Raw genomic sequence first — 15,636 nt, 5'->3', positions numbered from 1 at the left:
CCGGAATGCATTCTGGAGCAATTTTTGCATTCTCAAATAAAAATACGTTTGTTAAAAATACTTGATTCCAGAATGCATTCTTGATTCCAGAATGCATTTTTTATTCCAGAATGAGTTTTGGACAAGAAAAATAGAAGTTACTTTTTGTAGCTTCTCTCTTTCAGAATGCATTCTCTCTATTTTCTCTCTTTTTCTCACTAATTTTTTTTTTCAGAAAATGCATAAAAATTGAAAAATTCCAGAAAAATTCATAAAAATTTCCAGAAAATAAAAAAAGTCAGATTTCAGGAAAATAGGAAATTTGGTGAATTTTTTTCAAAAAATATAAAAAAATAAAAAATTTCAAAACTTCATAGAATGGTTTAGAATACCTTTAGGCACCCACTTTGAGTGAAATTTATTTTTTTTGAGGTGCCCAAAAAAATCAAAAAATTAAAAATTTCAAAACTTCACAAAATGGCTTAGAATACCTTTAGACACCCACTTTGAGTGAAATTTAATTTTTTTGAAGTGCCCAAAAAAATCAAAAAATAAAAAATTTCAAAACTTCACAAAATGGTTTAGAATACCTTTGGGCACCCACTTTGAGTGAAATTTATTTTTTTGAGGTGTCCAAAAAAATAAAAAAAGATTTATGTTCTAGAAATCAATTTCTAGAGCAGAATTAGTCATGTTTTATCAAACAAATTTTTCCTCCAAAAATCAATTTCTGGCAAGAATTTCGGAAATCAATTTCTGGCAAGAATTTGATTTCTGGAGCAGAATGGATACCATTCGCGCCCCAAATGACCATTTGCACGATATTTGGCAAAGTTTTAAGAGGAATATTATCAACAGGGACGAGCCATCTCTTCATAGTTCATATACAATGCCGCATGCCGAAAGCTTGTTGAGCAATCAGCGGAAGCTGACATTTATTGTCTTGCTGCTGACCAATTCTTAGGCTTTGCAAAAGGTCCCTGTTTTTTGTCCAATATGTGTAGACAGCTCTATAACCTCAATTCAAGCCCGTTTCGCGGACAACAAACATCAGAAACTGCATATCGCTATACAAAGAGAAGAGGGTGGTGTTGATGCATCTCTGTTGTTAAGTAACTTTCGAATTTCTTTAATATTTGAATTGAGAATCACAAATGTTGTGTAGTTGCTGACCATTGATTCCATGAGGAATGATATGATGTCACCGAGCTCTTAGTTATCTTTGCATGATTCCCCGACTGCGGCGGTCAAAATAATAAAAGCTGTTAATGAGTTTAGCATCTCTGCTAAAATCTACAACATCATGCTAGATAATGCTAATGTGAACACAACCAGGATCCTGGTGCAATAGCTAATTCCCATTTGCAATGGGATTTTCTTCCACATGCAGTGCACGTATTGCATTACCTTGTGTGTGCAAGACGGCCTCCACCAATTTATGATTCTATGGCCAAGATAGGTGGGTGGGTTCATTAATTAAGTTAGATCCACTTCACAAAGTCATGAAGAGTTGGGAGGTCCTACACATGACACCAAGAAGGCAAGCTGAGATTCCCTCTAGACGTAAGGACGAGCTGGAATTCATTATACAAAATATTGAAGAAGACATGATAGGAAATGGGTGCACTGACACTCTACTCCACCACTTACAGTGCAAGTGCCAGTCTTCAGCTGTTGACATAACAAGATGTGGCTCTTCCCGCTGTGGGCATAACAAGATTGGAGGGTTACTAAGTTTTTAGAGACTGCTTGCTAGTTTTTCACGGCGCCATAGATGTTTTGAGCACTAGCGATTATCCCTCAAGCAACACAAATTATTTGGTTTCTAATGCATGATGTCGATTATATTAGCAAAGAAGGAGGGTGATCCCTTCTTTTACGAAACAGTACTGACCATGAAGGTGAAATCCCCTAAATATGACAAGACATTCCCCTTCCCTTTACTGTCTTGGATTCAAGTTAAAGTTTGAGGGACTTGATGATGTAGCTAGCAAGGATCACCTAGAGGGGGGTGAATAGGTGATCTAAAACAAGTTTCAATAATTTATGCGGAAACAAAATAAATCGCAGAAGAGTCTGAATAAAATTCAGATTCAAGACAGATTATATAGACTGTGCTCTTGATGTGCAGAATGTAAAGTAAGAGATAAGGGATAGAGAATCTGCACACAAGTTTATAGTGGTTCGGCTTATAGCAAGCCTACGTCCACTCTCCCACGCTTACGCCTCTACCGGCGGATTCCACTAATCAAATCAATGAGAAGTTACAGCAAGTTGTGCCGCTTAAACCCAAGCACTTCTCCCGAAGCTGGTGTCGCTTATACCAAGCCGATAGATCACACTATCTCACACCTAAGCACACACTTATAACACTATCTATACCTCTCAAATGATTACGCGTTTAAGCTCACGAAAGACAAGAGATTGAATCGGAGTAAGCTCAGACTTTGGACTTGTTGATTCTTGATTTCGTTCTCTACCTTCTGCTCCTCGTTGATCTCCTTTTATACTCCTCCACTTCCAAACTAGCCGTTGGACAGTCTTCAGAGGATCATCTTCCAATATTCACCTTTGGACAGATTTGTATAAAATGGATTGAGTAGCCGTTGGTTGATAAAATCTGAATCCCGCTGATTCTGGTCGCCCATACAATCAGAATCTTGGTTTCCATAAGTAGAACTTTGTCCGTTGTAATGCATTCTTGTCATGATGTTTGATTGTCAATCAATTTGATTCAGATTGAGACAATCAGAACATTCCTTCTGTGAAATCCATGCCAGATCACTAGCTGTTGTGTTACGTTCTGAATTCTGCGTCTAAAGATATTCTGCATCTGCATCAGAAGAACTCCTGCGTCTGCGTCTGAAGAATTTCTGCGTCTGAATAATTTCTTCTGCGTCTGACGAATTTCTTCGTCTGAATAATTTCTTCGTCTGCATCTGCATCTGAATAACTTCTGCATCTGCATCTGAATAACTTCTGCTTCTGAATCTCAGAACTTCGATTATGTGGGTCTTCAAAAACATATTTGATAGATTGTAAAGTCTGAATAACTTTCTTCTGAACTTCCAGAATATACAGACCTGGAATGAAATTGTTCAGAATGAGTATTAGATTTACAATAACACAGAAGGTTTTGTCAACCTCAAAATCAATAGGAGTTTTCCTCAACAATCTCCCCCTTTTTGATGGTGACAAAACTTTCTTTACAGATTGAATTATTTTGAAAATAAACATATTAAGCTCAATAAACACAGATTGAAATAGCAAACTCTGTTGATATCTGTGTCTTTCTTCCTTTGAGAATAACCTGTATCTGCAATATGATTTCTCCCCCTTTTTGTCATCAACAAAAAGATAATGCACTGATATTAAGAAATCAACCAGTCTAACAATAAGTATGAGAAATATTACAAACCAATTGAAAAAAATAGAGAGAAATGTTGAAAAACAGGCTATTTTTTAGGAGTACGAATCAGTTGAAAATTTTCCAATATTGAGACAGCCTCTTCAATCTTCGAACTGCATTGACCTATGGCCTTATCCAAGCTGGATGAGCACATAGCAATGGCTTCCTCTAATTCTGCTTTATCTGCTGCTGCTTGAAGTTGTTGAGCCTTGGTGTTTTCCTCAACAATTTTCTGTAGGTTCTGCAAATTTTGTTCTAGAGCAGCCTGCTTATCCTTTATTTCGAGCAGAATAGAAAGGATGTTCTGATTTTCAGATGGCTGACCTTGGTCATTAGCTTCCTCAGACTGATTGTACCCTGCGGCTGATTCTGGTGGAATCTCCCCCTGAACAGGTGATTGAACTTCAGAAACATGCTCTTTATGAATTGGTTCTGACACATTGGGAACTGGTTCAGGAACATGTTCTGGTTCTGCAGTGTGACCTGATTCAAAGTGTTCTGCTTCTGCTTCATCATTTTCATCATGCAGAAGAGTTTTTCTTTTCTTTCTGTACACTTTGATTGGGGTTGGAGAATCAGTTTGCTTGCTTGCTGAACTGGTTCTTTTCCTTTGCTCCTTTTCTGTCTGAACTTTCTTTCCAACAGATTTTGCCTCTGACTTTCGAGCCTCTTTCCTTTTTACTATGTCCCTTACATCTTCAAATTTCTTCATTTTGGAGAGCATTTTTTCTCCAACAAACATAAGAGGAAGCATAGTTTCTCGCAACTCACCAGGAATAGATAAATTGAGATACATGAAGATACGAGTGATCAGAGCTCCATATGGCAGATGACCCTTATCTTTCTGTAATGCTCTGTACATATGGAATATTATGAGGTGAGGGAGAGAGAAGGATTGACCTGTCAAGATAGCCCAAATGAGCTTGATTTCTGATTTCGATAGGTCAGTTTTTGAGGCATCCTTTGGCTTTAAACAGTTGATGATGATCTTATGCAAGATCACGGATCGTCTGGATAAGTCAGAATAGGAGAGATGTCTTTTTGATCCTTGAGCAAAATTCGGATTTTCAGAAGCTAGCTGAGAAGCCTCTTCAAGACTTACTGCCAATGGAGTAAAAGTGGAGTGTGTGGCTCCAATTATCCTTGCCAACTCATGCGCCTTTAAATCAACCTTCTTATCACCAACAGTAAACTGTATCCAATTTGGTGATAGAATTGAAAGATTGGAATAAAAGTAGGCAGTTAATTCAGCATAAGTGTTGGCAGATTGAAGGCAAAATTCATAAACCCCTAATTTTTCAAATAGGTTATGTACAGAAATTCCAGCCTTCTCTAAATACTCGAAATCCACAGTTCTATTGTTCATTACTCCTCTATCAAGTAACAGCCTGTAGTACATCTGATGCGCAGTGCTTCTGAATAAGCCTCATGTTCCAGGCAAGCCAGATGCTATTCCAACTTTCATTTCAAAATTCTCAAAAAATTGAGCATCATCATCTGGAACAACAAATTTTGAAGCACTAGATGTCTTAGGGCTTACATGAACCGATTTCTTTTCAGATGATGTTGAAGCTTCTCCAACTTTTTCTTTGCCCTTTCTGGAAGAGGTTTCTTGTGGAGTAGTGCTGGTTGGAACTTGCCCTGATTTAGTGCAGTATTCAGAATAAATTTTCACAATGTGAGTTTCAGAGCGAAGATCGTTGTCTTTCAGACAAGCACGAAGAGCCGACTCAGAGGCATTATTCCTTTTCAGCCTTTGATAATTCTCCCACACACGTTTAATGTTTATGAACCGAAAATCAGTTTTACCAGACGATTTCGGTGGAGACGAACGCTGAGGGGTTAACGCTTCAGAAGGGTCGGCATGATGATCGGATTCTGAGTCTGAAACTTCTAAAAATTCCGCCGGTGCGGTAGATTTTGAGTCTTGATTAAGAATACGAGAAGATCTTCTATGGGCCACCATCTTGACCGGCATTATGATCACCTTTGAAGACGAAAGTTTCGATCTTTTGGAAGAAGAAGAGGAGAGTCTCTGTATATCGGAAGGTTTTTGAGAGAAAAAGATCGGACTGATAGGGTTTGGAAAAGAGAAGGACGGGTTTAAAAAGGAGGTTGATAACTTTTTGGAAGGAAAAGGTACTTTTAGAAATTAAGAGATATCCCAAACAAGTAGGAAGAAAATATACTCTCTAAAACTTAACCAAACATATCAATATATTAGGCAAATTTTATCAGATAAAATAGAATGCATACCTAATTTGCTTCCAAGTATAACGAATTATAAAAGTATGCTGCCAAAAATGTCAATTATATACCCGCCAAAAATTTGAATAAGGAACGTACCTTTCTTTGTGAGTCTGAAAAATGTTCAGACTGAGAATACTTGAGTCTGAACAATTTCCTGTCTATCAAACACTTCAAGAAAATGGATAAGTAATGCACAGTTTTTCTCTGATGAATTCAAATGAAGATTTATCAAGAGGTTTTGTAAATATATCAGCTAATTGATTCTTAGAATCAATAAATTGAATATTTACATCACCATTTTGAACATGATCTCGAATAAAGTGATGCTTGATTTCAATATGCTTAGCACGAGAATGAAGAATTGGGTTCTTTGTCAAGTTGATTGCACTTGTGTTGTCACATTTGATTGCAACACTTGATTCTTCAATATCAAAGTCTTGTAATTGCTGCTTCAACCACAGAATCTGTGCACAGCAACTCCCCAATGCTACATATTCTGCTTCTGCTGTAGAAAGTGCAACTGTACTCTGCTTCTTTGAGTACCAGGATACCAACATATTCCCAAACAGTTGACATGTACCGGAAGTGCTTTTCCCCGTCCACTTTACATCCAACTAAATCAAAGATCGAATATCCAAGAAGAGTAAAATCCGAATCTTTGGAATACTAAAGACCTAACATTGGATATGTTCCAATGTATTTGATTATTCTTTTTACTGCAGAAAAATGAGATTCCCTTGGGTCTGATTGAAATCTTGCACACATACAGACACTAAACAGAATGTCAGGTCGAGATGCAGTTAGATATAATAAAGAGCCTATCATGCTTCTATACACCTTCTGATCAACCTTTTTACCATTTTCATCTTTGTCCAGTTTGGATGAATGAGACATGGGAATGTCTGTCTTCTTGCAATTCTGTAATCCAAATTTCTTGATAATCTCCTTTGCATACTTCTCTTGGCAAATGAAAGTACCATCTTTGGTTTGTTTCACTTGAAGGCCCGCGCTTTAATCTCTCCTTGACCTTCGGAAAGTCATTCTTGATCCTACTTTCATTTTCGAAACCGAGGCCGGATTTGTTATAATAAGGGACTTGAATGGATAGAACATGCTCTAATGTCTTTGAGCCAAGAGAAAATTTTTTGCAAATCTTCGGAATTTCTTCCTTATAGGGATCGACTTCTTTTTGCAAAATATCATTTTCTTCCTTGACAGAGGAATTCTCCTTTTCAAGCTCAATGATCCTTTTCTCATTCGTAATATTTTGTTGCTTCAATTTAGAGACTTCCTTTTTCAACTTGGAGATCTTCTTCAACGCATTCTCATGTTCCGTGCTTAACTCTTCAAAAAGATCATCATCATCGAGAATAGGATATGAACAAATCACCTCATCTTCTTCGGATTCAATGTCCGCCATTAAGCATAGATTTCCCTGCTCAAGGATTTCATCATTGCTGGATTCAGACTCTTCATTGTCGTCTCTGTTCTTAAGATATTTTCTTTCTCCGGATTTCTTTGTTGGCTTCTTCTCTTTGGGGTTTCTTCTCTTTCTCACAAGGTGTTGAAATCTTTTGATCAGCAACTTCATCTCCTCATCGTCGTCTTCTTCATCTCCCTCAAAATCTGTTTCATCAGAATCAATGTTAGATTTTAAGGCAATTAACTTCTTACCTTCTGGATCTTCTTCATGTATACGTTCTACTTCATATGACTGAAGAGTTCCAATCAGTTCATTCATTGATAGTGGCATGATCCTTTGAGTCTCTCGAAGTGAGGTTTTGATGTTGTCCCACTGCTTTGACAGTTCTCTCAAAAGTTTGTTGACTTTCATCGCATCTGAGACTGGTTGTCCTTGATATGCAAGACCATTTACTATGTCAGCAAATCTGTCATACATATCAGCAACTGATTCTCCTGTCTTCATTCTGAACGATTCATATTGTCCAAGCAACAGATTGATCTGTGTTTCCTTCGCTCTATCTGTTCCTTCATATGTGGTGTAGAGGGTGTCCCAGATGTCCTTTGCTGATTCACAAGAAGCAATTTTCTTATACTCAACAGGTGATAAAGCACAATAAAATGAATAAATTGCTTTTGAATCTAAAGCTTCTCTTTTTGTTATCTCAGTTTGAGATAATGAAGGATCTGCTGATTTGCTTTCTTCTTGCTTCTCGTTTGAAGCAGATACGGAATGTTTTGGATTGATTCCTCTGATGACAACATCCCATTGCATGTGATCAATTGATTTGATGAATGCCTTCATCTTGTTTTTCCAGATGCTATATTCTTTGCCATCGAAATATGGTGGCCTGGAATTGCTTTGTCCTTCAATAAGACCTGGAGCACTCATGCTAGCCATATAGATCGTTAGCTCATAAGTAAAACACTTCAATAAACGAGCAACCTGCTCTGATACCAATTGATGTAGCTAGCAAGGATCACCTAGAGGGGGGTGAATAGGTGATCTAAAACAAGTTTCAATAATTTATGCAGAAACAAAATAAATCGCAGAAGAGTCTGAATAAAATTCAGATTCAAGACAGATTATATAGACTGTGCTCTTGATGTGCGAGAATGTAAAGTAAGAGATAAGGGATAGAGAATCTGCACACAAGTTTATAGTGGTTCGGCTTATAGCAAGCCTACGTCCACTCTCCCACGCTTACAGCCTACTGGCTGGATTCCACTAATCAAATCAATGAGAAGTTACAGCAAGTTGTGCCGCTTAAACCCAAGCACTTCTCCCCGGCGGTGCTGCTTATACCAAGCCGATAGATCACACTATCTCACACCTAAGCACACACTTATAACACTATCTACACCTCTCAAATGATTACGCGTTTAAGCTCACGAAAGACAAGAGATTGAATCGGAGTAAGCTCAGACTTTGGACTTGTTGATTCTTGATTTCGTTCTCTACCTTCTGCTCCTCGTTGATCTCCTTTTATACTCCTCCACTTCCAAACTAGCCGTTGGACAGTCTTCAGAGGATCATCTTCCAATATTCACCTTTGGACAGATTTGTATAAAATGGATTGAGTAGCCGTTGGTTGATAAAATCTGAATCCCGCTGATTCTGGTCGCCCATACAATCAGAATCTTGGTTTCCATAAGTAGAACTTTGTCCGTTGTAATGCATTCTTGTCATGATGTTTGATTGTCAATCAATTTGATTCGATTGAGACAATCGAAACATTCCTTCAGTGAAATCCATGCCGGATCACTAGCCGTTGTGTTACGTTCACGATTCTCGTCCGCATCGGAAGAACTCCCGTGTCTGCGTCGAAGAATTTCTGCGTCCGAATAATTTCTTCTGCGTCTGACGAATTTCTTCGTCTGAATAATTTCTTCGTCTGCATCTGCATCTGAATAACTTCTGCATCTGCATCTGAATAACTTCTGCTTCTGAATCTCAGAACTTCGATTATGTGGGTCTTCAAAAACATATTTGATAGATTGTAAAGTCTGAATAACTTTCTTCTGAACTTCCAGAATATACAGACCTGGAATGAAATTGTTCAGAATGAGTATTAGATTTACAATAACACAGAAGGTTTTGTCAACCTCAAAATCAATAGGAGTTTTCCTCAACACTTGAAACTCTCAAGTGTTTCATATTAGGAAAATTTGGGAATGGATGAGGATATCAAGTAGAATAGATATTGTCAATGATGATTTATTGATTCTGAATATATATGCTGCATACACTGTTTCCGCCCCTTAGACGGAAATGGCACCTTCCTCAAGTATAGCTTGTGATTTGCTGAGCTCATGAAAAACAATAGGGAAAATTTAAATAAGGGTATGAGATGCTCTCGTTTTCTCGAAAAAGGGCCCGAAGTGGACGTTATGTCAAATAAGGGCCTGAAGTGGTATGTTAGTGTCACTGTCTCGGGTCGATTGATCTAGCGTTCCCTTACCCGTGCGGTTTTATGAATTTTTTCCCAAGTCAGCCTTTCCATACTCACTCACAAGACTTTTAGAGAGAGAAACTTTAGAGAGAAGTTCTAGAATTGTGTTACTCTTGATGATGAGATGTCCAAATGAGGGGAGGAGACCTTTTTATATATAAGTACAGGACTGACCGTATTCGTAAATTTCTCCTCAATCTAACGGTGGACATCGTACCTTTTCAACTACCACTTACCTCCATTTATTACAGGATGGTACAATTATAGTATCACCCGCCCGTAAGAGTATTCTAGAACATCCAAGAAAACCTTAGGAGTTAGAACTCTTGAGGTTTGCTCGCTTGTTCATGGGTTAGTCATGGCCCCTCGTTCAAAATCCTCATGAATGATCCAAATCTCTGGGCCACGACATTAATCTCAAATAAGGGAATGAAGTGGCCATGATAGTTTCAAGGCGACCGGCGAAATATTCCGGTCGGTCAAGAGCATTTTCGTTTAAAGATTTAAATTATTATTTTTTTTCTTTCTTTTCTTTTTATGGTTTTCTATTTGTTGTTCACTGGTGGCCGATTCTAGTGGCTGGCTAGCTACTGGCAAAGCCCGGGAGGGGCTGGGTGAGGGCCACCCTCGTCGGCAATAGCCGAGGGACGGCCTTGCTTGGGCGAGGTGACGCTCGCCCTGGGCGAGGCATGGCATCCCTTGCTAGCCATGGGTGAGGTCGGCCCTCACCAGACCTGGGCGAGGGTCGTCTCGTTGAGGCAAGACTGACCTCACCCAGATCTGGCGAGGGTCGCCTCACCCAGGCAAGACTGACCTCGCCCAGATCTGGCGAGGGGGTGGCTTGCCTAGGTGAGGCCGTCCCTCGCCAAATCGGGCGAGAGCGACCCTCGCTTAGTCCTTCCCAAGCTTTGCCGGTTGCTAGCCACCTGCGAAGAACAAACAGAAAACTAGAAAAAGAAAAAAGGAAAAAAGAAAGAAAAAAAGGAAAAAATTCAAAAAAGTAAAAAGAAGAAAATGCTCTTATCATTCGGAAAGTTAGACCCTTGATTGAAACAAATATTGCCACTTCCGGCCCTTATTTGAAACTAAATCCACTTCAAACCCTCATTTGACAAAATGAGGATACTTCAAGTCCTTATTTGATACAAAATCCACTTTAGACTCTTATTTGAGAAAATAATAGCATTTCAGGCTCTTATTTGAAAAATTTCCAAAACAATAGGTGCAACTTGTTTGCAAAGAATTTAAAAATGATCGTGGTAAAGTATGATTGTGTTTGCTGGAATTGATTTCAGATGAAGGTGTCTAACATGAACAAGAGAACAATGGTGGCACGGTATCATCCTTACCAAGGTGAGGGACACCATTGGACATTCTGTCGGTTGAATTTGTATGTAATTGGAATTAGGCAATCACTACGCATAATTTTCTTTTTCATTTGAAGATGCGCTAGTATTTCAATTTAGTTTAATCGAATGGGTGTTTTCATTAATTTTCCATAATTACTTTTTCTAATCTAACATTTGAATAAAATTAGTTTAATTCTTTTTGTTTTTTTTTCACGAAAAAATTTCATTTACTATGCTCTCGAAAATTTAGATTAATTTTCATAAATTAATCCTTTTAAAAATTTAAATTACTTAAGGTTGTCTTAAGTAATTATGAACACCAGACAAGACAAAAAAAAAAGAAGGTAGAAGTGGAGAAGAAGTGACGTGGCATCCTATGCAAAATGGAGAAATTCAAAAAAAGAAAAGAAAAGAAAAAAAATAGCATGTTTGAGAAAGGCCAAGAACAATCTCCGAGCCTCTGTCACAAGGCGGTAGAACCTCCTTTTTCTTGATGCGTCAAGAAGCTGATCGAAACTTCCTCAACAGTCTCGAAACACGCACTCTGTTGAGCTCCTCCTCTCTATAACCCTTGACGCTCTCCAACTCCTCCTCGTCAACACACGAACAGCTCAGTCTTTACCTGAAGCAAACATACTGGGAGGATCCAAAGCCATGGCGCTGGCTCGTTTGGCCCTCAAGAACATGCAGCAGAGGCTGGGTTCGGCTTCCTCTGCCCCTTCTCTATGCAGGGCAAACCAGATTAGACATGGGTGGAACAGCAGTGACGAGGCGATGGTGATGAATAGGAGGTTCCTGTCAACAGCGACCGAGAAGGCTTCCGATGACAAGGAAGTCGCGGTGAGCGAGAAAGGTGACGGCAGGAAGTCCAGGCTCTTCCCCAGGAGGAACCGCAGGAGGAGCCTCTGGAGGAGGAACGATGATGCTGACTTCGTCCCTGCTCTTTATGGTAATATGTTTATGTCCATTATAGATTCTTGGTTTCCTGTATTGCTTCGAAGAACAGGATTAATGTGGAGAGATGTTAATGAGCGCAACAATTTCTCGTTTGGTTCATCCATTTGGGTTCGGATTTGTCCAAGATTAGTAGGGTATTTCATGATAGGGAAAGTTTCACTCCCCTGGTCAGAGCAGAGGTCTACACGGACAAATCAGGATCAAACTTGTTAAATCAAACTCATCAAGATTCAAGAATGCTTCTGATGCTAATTTTTTTTTTTTTTTTTTTTTTTTAACACCTTGGTTTTGAACACTTTTTTTTTTGGAATTTTTCAGAGTTCTTTCCTTCAGGGCTCGGCAACGCGCTGATGCAAGCGACGGAGAACATAAACAGGCTGTTCGATAACATGCACATATCGCCAGGGCAACTCATGGGCCGAGTCAAAGAGAAGGACGACCACTACAAGCTGAGGTACGAGGTCCCGGGGCTGACCAAGGACGACGTGAAGATCACCGTCCACGACGGGATCTTGATGATCAAGGGCGAGCACAAGAGAGAGGAAGAGGAAGGGTCGGATGGCGAGTACTGGTCTGCAGAGACGTATGGGTATTACAACACGAGCCTAACCCTGCCTGAGGATGCTAAAGCGGATGAGATCAAGGCTGAGTTGAAGGATGGTGTGCTCACCATTGTCATTCCCAGGACTGAGAGGCCCAAGAAGGATGCTAAGGAAGTGAAAGTCCAATGAGTGTCCTTTGTTTATATGAGTGTGTGAAGCAGGTTCTTAGTGACGTTGTTTGTTTGGTAGACTGAGAAATCGCTCTTAGGTTTGGCTTCAGCCTTGGTAGTTTTGGCCCTCCTCTCGTTGATGAGTAGCTTGTTAATAAAGTTTGTCAGGGTGTGGCATTGACAGTATTCATGTACTAAGATGAATCTCTTAAATTAAAGAACTTTAAACATATAAATGGTATTGATGATAACGTGGACAATCAATTACAGATTAAGAAATGTGTTCAACCCCGCAATTGATTATTGTAGTCTGTCCATATTGGTCGTGGTTTTCAAGTAATAAGAATAACCAGAACAGAATTCTCGATGTTATTTGTCCCTTAGTAGAATTTCTTGGTAACCACAAAGTGCATAAGAAAATCTCTGCGAGTCCCTTGTAAACATACTGGACGAACTGACAGGAATTTTGGTACACACTGAGGGGCACTAGTCACCCAAATGGAGTTGGGACTATCTTCAATGTGCTCAGACGATGGTCCAAACATCTCAAAAGTATTAAACTTGGGATCAGCTAAAATGGGTCAGGGCCAACAATCTCAAGATGATTAAGGTTAAAGAAATCAAGGCATTCATTAAATGCTTAGTCAGAATGCACCACTTTCCAATCTCTCCTCCTTCTCTTTCCTGTTGAATTTCTTCTCCATTGGTGAAGTATGTGAACTCTGTCTCTTCTTCAGGGGACACCCTTCATTCTGGTCTCTCTCTCTCTACTGATATTTCCTTTCCTTCCATAAATTCCTGCCTCAGTTCACTAAGGATTGTCTTAGGAAGTTGTTCCTCCCTCTTGCCCTCTCTCTCTCTCTCTCTCTCTCTCTCTCTCTCTCTCTCTCTCTCTCTCTCCGTGTCTCTGTGTGTGAAAATCCCCGCGTCTCCATTGTTACATGCATTATTCCATCTTCAGATACAGCCCGGTGAGAAGTTGTGTGAACTGTGATGGATAGTTCAACTGGCCATTCACATGCCTTGTTAGTTGCAGCGACTTTTATCTTCGTCTTCAGTCTCACGATTCCGCCATTAAATTCAGGTAAAGAGGAGGTCTTCATATTCCTTTCTCAATTGGGTCACTCTTTTACTTTTCATCTTATATCATGTCATGTTATCAAAGTTTTTCTTTGGGATTGTATTCTACACTCAGTATACACCGAGTGATGCTTTTCAACTTGTTTCGTAGGTGAGATCCTGAAGCACAGAGAGATGATTCTGGGCTCGAGGCCTCCTGATTGTGTGGACAGGTGCTTCGGTTGCATCCCTTGTGTGCCGGCTCTGGTTGTTCCAGGCTACCAGAAGAAGCATTTCGGGACATCGTCACGTGAAGATCACAGCCATAACTTCCAGACGGAATGGTCCAGAACATCGTCGTCTGATGACGATAAAGACGATGATAGTTACTATCTCCTCTCATGGAGATGCAGATGCGGAGACAAGATCTTTCATCCTTAGACTCCAGCAAAATGAGAGTACCTGGAATTAGTGTTATGTAGGAAGGCTATCGCTCTTCTGTAGCTCGCTTGCGTCTATGTCCCGACTCTGAGTCTAGTATGGGGTCTTAAATGCACAAAAGCCGCGAACATATATTAAGTAATGAAGCTGCTTCTCAGTATCATTCCTTCTTGTCCTAGTGTAATTTACTTTGAAAACTTTGGCTGAGCAATCGAGAGGCCGAATACGATTCACATGAACGTGAATGGATGGGATCGTCGACATCAGGCACATTGTCATGTTGCCGTGAGCAGATGAAAGTTCATGGAGAAAACAGAGAGGGGCTTTTGGTAGTCGCATCTTGATGTTGCCAGTTCAAAGAAGGCTCGTTCTCAATACCGTACAAAATCACAAGTACGATCCTCCTTTTTTCTGTCGCTGCTCGCTCTGTATCATACCATCACTTCATCAGTTTGGCAAACATTATCGCGCCTTCCCTCAACTTGAGAACATCCACTATTCAAATTTTCAACAGCGTTACTACTCTTCAAGCTACTCATCTAAAATTCTAAGTTTTTATTCTGCCGACTCGTGCTGCTTTGCCTCCAAACCGTCGACTAAACTTGCTAGTTTACGGACGAAAATCATGTCATGTTTTCGTATTTCGTGTGGCCATTCTTATCGACAGATCCGGAACGGAATAAAGAAAGTAATTTACCAAACGACGACCCTACAAAAGGTATATGGTCTGGCAACCAGAAAATAGAAAAGAAAGATGACAGGTCGATTGTCGCGAGTAAGGGCGAGCATGGAATCCATTCTGGAGCAGAACAGTATAGAAATGCGTTTGTTAAAAAATTTCCGGAATACATTCTGAAGCAATTTTTGCATTCTGGAATAAAAATGCGTTTGTTAAAAATACTTGATTCCAGAATGCATTCTTGATTCCAGAATGAGTTTTGGGCAAGAAAAAGAGAAGCTACTTTTTGTAGCTTCTCTCTTCCAGAATGCATTCTCCATCTTTTCTCTCTTTTTCGTAGCCTTTACAACACATTTTGAGATCTCACTAATTTTTTTTTTCAGAAAATGCATAAAAATTGAAAAATTCCAAAAAAATTCATAAAAATTTCCAGAAAATAAAAAAAGTCAGACTTCGGGAAAATAAGAAATTTGGTGAATTTTTTTCAAAAAATATAAAAAAAAATAAAAATTTCAAAACTTCACAGAATGGCTTAGAATCCACCTTTGAGTGAAATTTTAATTTTTTTAGGTGTCCAAAAAAATCAAAAATTTTAAAACTTCACAGAATGACTTAGAATACTTGTGGCCACCCACTTTGAGTGAAATTTAAATTTTTTGAGGTGCCCCACTTTGAGTGAAATTTAAATTTTTTGAGGTGCCCAAAAAAAATCAAAAATTTCAAAACTTCATAGAATGACTTAAGAATACATGTGGCCACCCATTTTGAGTGAAATTTAATTTTTTTGAGGTGCCCAAAAATATAAAAAATTTCAAAACTTCACAAAATGGCTTAGAATATCTTTGGCCACCCACTTTGAGTGAAATTTAAATTTTTTGAGGTGCCCA

General features: G+C 39.2%; 2 protein-coding genes across 2 annotated transcripts; both read left to right on the top strand.

Annotated features, from left to right (window-relative positions):
• Window positions 1-11,413: 11,413 nt before the first annotated feature.
• LOC115678340 (26.5 kDa heat shock protein, mitochondrial) lies at window positions 11,414-12,806 on the top strand. Its single transcript, XM_030601702.2, has 2 exons — window positions 11,414-11,850; window positions 12,177-12,806. The coding sequence occupies exons 1-2, from the start codon at window positions 11,556-11,558 to the stop codon at window positions 12,587-12,589; spliced, it is 708 nt and encodes a 235-aa protein (XP_030457562.1). The 5' UTR covers window positions 11,414-11,555; the 3' UTR covers window positions 12,590-12,806.
• Window positions 12,807-13,563: 757 nt separating this feature from the next.
• Window positions 13,564-14,070, top strand: LOC115678344 (EPIDERMAL PATTERNING FACTOR-like protein 8). Its single transcript, XM_030601705.2, has 2 exons — window positions 13,564-13,654; window positions 13,802-14,070. Exons 1-2 carry the CDS (start codon window positions 13,564-13,566, stop codon window positions 14,068-14,070), a joined length of 360 nt encoding a protein of 119 aa, XP_030457565.1.
• The last annotated feature ends 1,566 nt before the right edge of the window (window positions 14,071-15,636 follow it).

Source organism: Syzygium oleosum, unplaced genomic scaffold (assembly GCF_021117445.2).
Source record: "Syzygium oleosum isolate NSW1041296 unplaced genomic scaffold, Sole_v2.1 Sole_v2.05, whole genome shotgun sequence".
Taxonomy (NCBI): domain Eukaryota; kingdom Viridiplantae; phylum Streptophyta; class Magnoliopsida; order Myrtales; family Myrtaceae; genus Syzygium; species Syzygium oleosum.
This window is presented reverse-complemented; position numbering and strand designations above follow the sequence as displayed.